General features: G+C 38.6%; 1 gene segment (V, D, J or C); it reads right to left on the minus strand.

Annotated features, from left to right (window-relative positions):
- Nucleotides 1-15: 15 nt before the first annotated feature.
- On the minus strand, nt 16-530 carry LOC120859723 (the record flags this gene model as incomplete). The annotated part of the segment is given in 2 exon segments: nt 16-323; nt 452-530. Coding segments are annotated over 2 exon segments (354 nt in total), but the record flags the coding sequence as incomplete, so codon positions are not given.
- Between the last annotated feature and the right edge of the window lie 4,494 nt (nt 531-5,024).

The raw sequence follows: 5,024 nt of genomic DNA on the forward strand, positions 1-5,024 counted from the left end.
CTCAGCTCCCCCTGCAGTTTCCGTCACTGTGTCACTCAGAGCACAGTAGTACACAGCCGAGTCTGACTCTTGCACTGAGGCTTTCTCCAAATGGAAGGAGGTAGTTTCTGTATTATATGTGGCTTCAAAACCTTTGTTGGTTCCCTTGTCGCTGGCCGTCATGGCTTTCAGGAGGAGCTGTGGACCTTCTCCAGGATACTGGACATACCAGAAAAGAGCAGGGTACCCAGAGGTTGAATAAGTGCAGTTCATAGTCACAGAAGTCCCTTCTGAACGACTCACTTGGCCATCCATCTGGGTCACTGAGTTTCCATGGGTTTGTCCTGGGCAAATTATATTAAAAAAAAATTCTGTGTCATCTTGGGTGTATTTTTCTAGGATAGAATTATGGTTAAAGATTTTGCTGACATAATAGAAGGAAGAATCCACGTTTTTAAGGGATTTTACTTACCAAGCATTAAGAGTATCACAGTCACTAAGCCTGGAGAAGAGCTCATCTCTGGAGTGTCACCTGAATAAAGTTCTTGACTTTTAAGAGGAAGAAAGGTTGAAATCACAGTGAGGTGACAAACTGAAGCCTGCATTTCACACAGGAAATGTGTTGGTGTCAGGAAGCTGCACCCTCTTGTGGACAGAGAGAGGAATGGGATGTGCGTAACCTAGTTTCCCAAACATGTTCTCATCCCCAGCTTTATTTTTGAGACATATACCAGTCTTCGGGGCTTCCCTTGTAGCTCAGTCAGTAAAAATCCGCCTACAGTGCAGGAGACCAGCGTTCAACCCCTGGGTTGGGAAGATCCCTTGGAGAAGGAAATGGCAACCCATTCCAGTATCCTTGCCTGGAAAATCTCACAGACAGAGGAGCCTGGTGGGCTGCAGTCCATGCGGTCGCAAAGAGTCGGGCACGACTGAGCAACTAACACTAACACTATACCAGTCTTCAGATGGCACTTGGAAATCTGAACAAGTTGCTCTAACCTCTTAGGTGTATTTTGTTGTTAGGCCTCTACCTACCTGACAGAAGTCCTTTAACAGAACATCCCTAGGGTATATCTGTAACTGAAAAGATACCAAATTTCCTTGAGCATGTTAAAACAGTACTTTACATCGTCAGGTATTTCGTGTGAGCTACTCATAATTCATCGAATACCAGGAAAGCATTTGGGGTTGGACTTAGAAGTAATAAAAAACCAAGTCATTACTGAGTGATTCTTTACTTTTCGACACTGTATTCTAATACATAGAGCAGTCAACTGAGATTCAATGCATCACAAAATATCTGTCCAATTAAACAAAAATGATGAATAAACAATCTTTGAGGAATCACTACTTTTTGAAAGGCACTGTTTCCTTGGTTGGTTGTTTTAGTCGCTAAGTCTTGTCCAAGTCTTGCAACCACATGGACTGTAGCCTGCAAGGCTCCTCTGCCCATGGGACTCTCCAGGCAAGAATACTGGAGTGGTTTGCCATTTCTTTCTCCAGGGGATCTTCCTGACCCAGGAATCAAACCCAGATCTCCTGCTTTATAGGCAGATTCTTTACCAACTGAGCTATGAGGGACTAGTCCTAAATTATATCAATTGTAAGAAATTCTATCTTCTAATAAAAGCCTTTAAGGAAGGAGGAAAAGTCACATATCTTACGAATAGTCATGTATTCCTGAATATAAAAATCATTTGAAAATGAAAATATGAATCCTAGTCAGAAAGAAACACATAAATTGAATTTATGAAATTCTACTTGATGTTCTGATGAATATCTTATTCTCTCACAGTTTCAAGCTGGCTAAGGATTAGTCATTTAGTCCTGTCTGATTCTTTGTGACCCCATTGACTGTAGCCTGCCAGGCTCCTCTGTCCATGGAATTCTCCAGGTGAGAATCCCAGAGTGGGTTGCCATTCCCTTCTGCGGGGGATCTTTCCAACCCAGGGATCAAACCTGTGTCTCCCTCATTGCCGGCAGACTCTTTACTGTCTGAGCAATAAATACTAATCTTACTAAATCCTACTAATAATACACTCAGTAGATATCTAATCTCAAGTACACTTTTTATTACTTAATGTAATAAGTAATAAGCAAAATGTTATACCAACATTTTGATGCCAAACTTTAACCAAATAATTTCCCTCCACCATGTCTGGAACCCTAAAGATGTGAATTTCTGTCAAAAGCCTGGAGCTTGAATTAGGACTCTTCTTTCCTGGCTTTTCAATTTGTTAAAGACTTATAAATTGATATTTATACAACAGCTGATGATAGAATCAATATGTGCATGATTTAAAATGACAGATTCTGAATGCCCCACAAATTTCATGAATTGTATTTTCCAGAATTGAGACTTGTGGATTTGTAATTTTGAAAGCCTCTAGGAGGTTTTGTTGAAAACAGTCCAACAAAATTTCTTTTGTGATCAATGTCTAGACAAAGATAGTGGCCAAGGTTCGGGGAGAAAGCTCTGGGCTCAGAATGGAAAAATGTTTCCATGACTACACTGTGCTAAGTCACTTCAGTTGTGTCGGACTCTTTGCAACTGTATAGACTGTAGCTCACCAGGCTCCTCTGTCTATGGGATCCTCCAGGCAAGAATACTGAGTGCATTGCCATGTTCTCCTCCAGAGGATCTTCCTGACCCAGGGACTGACTCTCGCGTTGGTTCTTTACCACTAGCGCCACCTGGGAAGCCTATGACTATACAAGTTGTGTTAAGTGATTCTTCTCTGCGAAGTACCAGCAGCAAAAAGAAGTCTTCTTTAGCTCACTTTTTTTAGCTGGCTTTTTAGGAATGTTCATTTTATTAAAAAATAAAATAAAAGAAACCAAAAACTCTGAGGGCTATCAGGATAAAGTTCTGAAGAAGGAAACAGTCTGTAAAGCCCCTGTAATCATTAGTCCCTAGACACATAGATGGAAGCCTTGCTCAGTTTCTTTCAGAGAATTGACTTTCCACAGTTTCAGATTCAGGCCCCATGAATCCAAAGTCAACATGTGACTGGTTTCCCATATTCCAATTAAGTAAGAAAAGCAGATTCAGATACTGGTTGGCCTCACATATTTCTTCCTTTCTCCTTCACCTTCCAAATGGCATTGTCAGAACCTGCCGCAAAATTATGCTAGAAAGGAATTCAGGAAAAGCAGCTAAAAACTTTTATTCTGATATAAAGTGAAAAACAATACAGATTTGACGACGCTGAATTGAAAAAATGAGTACAGAATGCACGGATGCAGAAAGTTGTTATCCACGCTTAAAAAGAAAACATATTTTAAGGCCAGTAAGAGTGTAGAGGACAAATATTTGCATTTGAGTCACACCAGAAGTCTTGTACAACAATGAAGAAATATATTTGTTAAACCTGGATTTTAATGCCATTATTACAGTATAATTTTCATTAAAATATACTGCACTTATTTAAAGTAAGTTTTTATAAGATTAGACAAATATGTATGTAGATATATATGCATAATTGTGAAACCATCATCACAATCAAGACACTGAACTGTGCATCACCACCAAAAGATTCCTCACGTCTCTTTGTGGTCCTCTCGACCCTCTCCCCACCTCCTTGTTATTAATTGTTATTAATAACAAGTAAAACGTGTTATTAATTAGTTTACATATTTTATAACATGATATAAATGGGATAATGTATACTTTTTGTCTAGCTTCCTTCATTCAGCATAACTATTTTAAGATTCTTTCATGGTTATAAATATCAATGGCTTATTCTTTTGTGTTGCTGAGTACTTTTCCATTATATGGATACAAAATAATTTTCTTTTATTTATTTATTTTACTTTATTTTACCTTTTTTTAATTAATTAATTAATTAATTTTTTATTTTACTTTACAATACTGTATTGGTTTTGCCATACATCAACATGAATCCACCACGGGTGTACGTGTGTTCCCAATCCTGAACCCCCCTCCCACCTCCCTCCCCATACCATCTATCTGGGTCATCCCAGTGCACCAGCCCCAAGCATCCTGTATCCTGCATTGAACCTAGACTGGCGATTCGTTTCTTATATGATATTATACATGTTTCAATGCCATTCTCCCAAATCATCCCACCCTCTCCCTCTCCCACAGAGTCCAAAAGACTGTTCTATATATCTGTGTCTCTTTTGATGTCTCACATACAGGGTTATCATTACCATCTTTCTAAATTCCATATATATGTGTTAGTATTCTATACTGGTGTTTTTCTTTCTGGCTTACTTCACTCTGTATAATCGGCTCCAGTTTCATCCACCTCATTAGAACTGATTCAAATGTATTCTTTTTAATGGCTGAGTAATACTCCATTGTGTATATGTACCGCAGCTTTCTTATCCATTCATCTGATGGACATGAAGGTTGCTTCCATGTCCTGGCTATTATAAACAGTGCTGCGATGAACATTGAGGTACATGTGTCTCTTTCAGTTCTGGTTTACTCGGTGTGTATGTCACCTGTTGATGTACATTTAGGTTAGTCCCAGTTTAGGGCTGTTACAAATAAAGTTGTTATGAATATGTGTGAATAAGATTTTTTTTATAGACATGCTTTCATTTCTCTTGGGTCACTGTCTGAGGTGAAATGGCTGAATCATATGGGAGGTGTATATTTGACTTTAACTTTCTTATTTTTCCTGGTAGATTTCTTTCATAGATCCATTGGATTTTATACTCAGACAATTATACTATCTGTGACTAAAGATAGGTTCACTTTTCCTTTCAAAACTCTTTGTCTTTTGTTTCTTCCTCATGCCTTATTGCACTGACTAGAACCCCTGGTACAATATTAAATACAAGTGCTAAAAGCCAAAATTCTTCCCTTTTTCTTGCCTTTATTCAAGAAGCCTGGTCCTTCCTATACTACTACTTTATTTAAACCATGGTTTGACCTGTACAGAATCATCATAGTTGTGAGACTGCCACAAGGTTATGAGAGGTCTATGGACAGAAAGGAGAATAATTTTCAGATGCACTCCAGAAATCTGAAGCATCTATACATCTCATAAATTTGGACCACAGTTACTACCCCA

Source organism: Oryx dammah, unplaced genomic scaffold (assembly GCF_014754425.2).
Source record: "Oryx dammah isolate SB20612 unplaced genomic scaffold, SCBI_Odam_1.1 HiC_scaffold_2606, whole genome shotgun sequence".
Lineage (NCBI taxonomy): Eukaryota > Metazoa > Chordata > Mammalia > Artiodactyla > Bovidae > Oryx > Oryx dammah.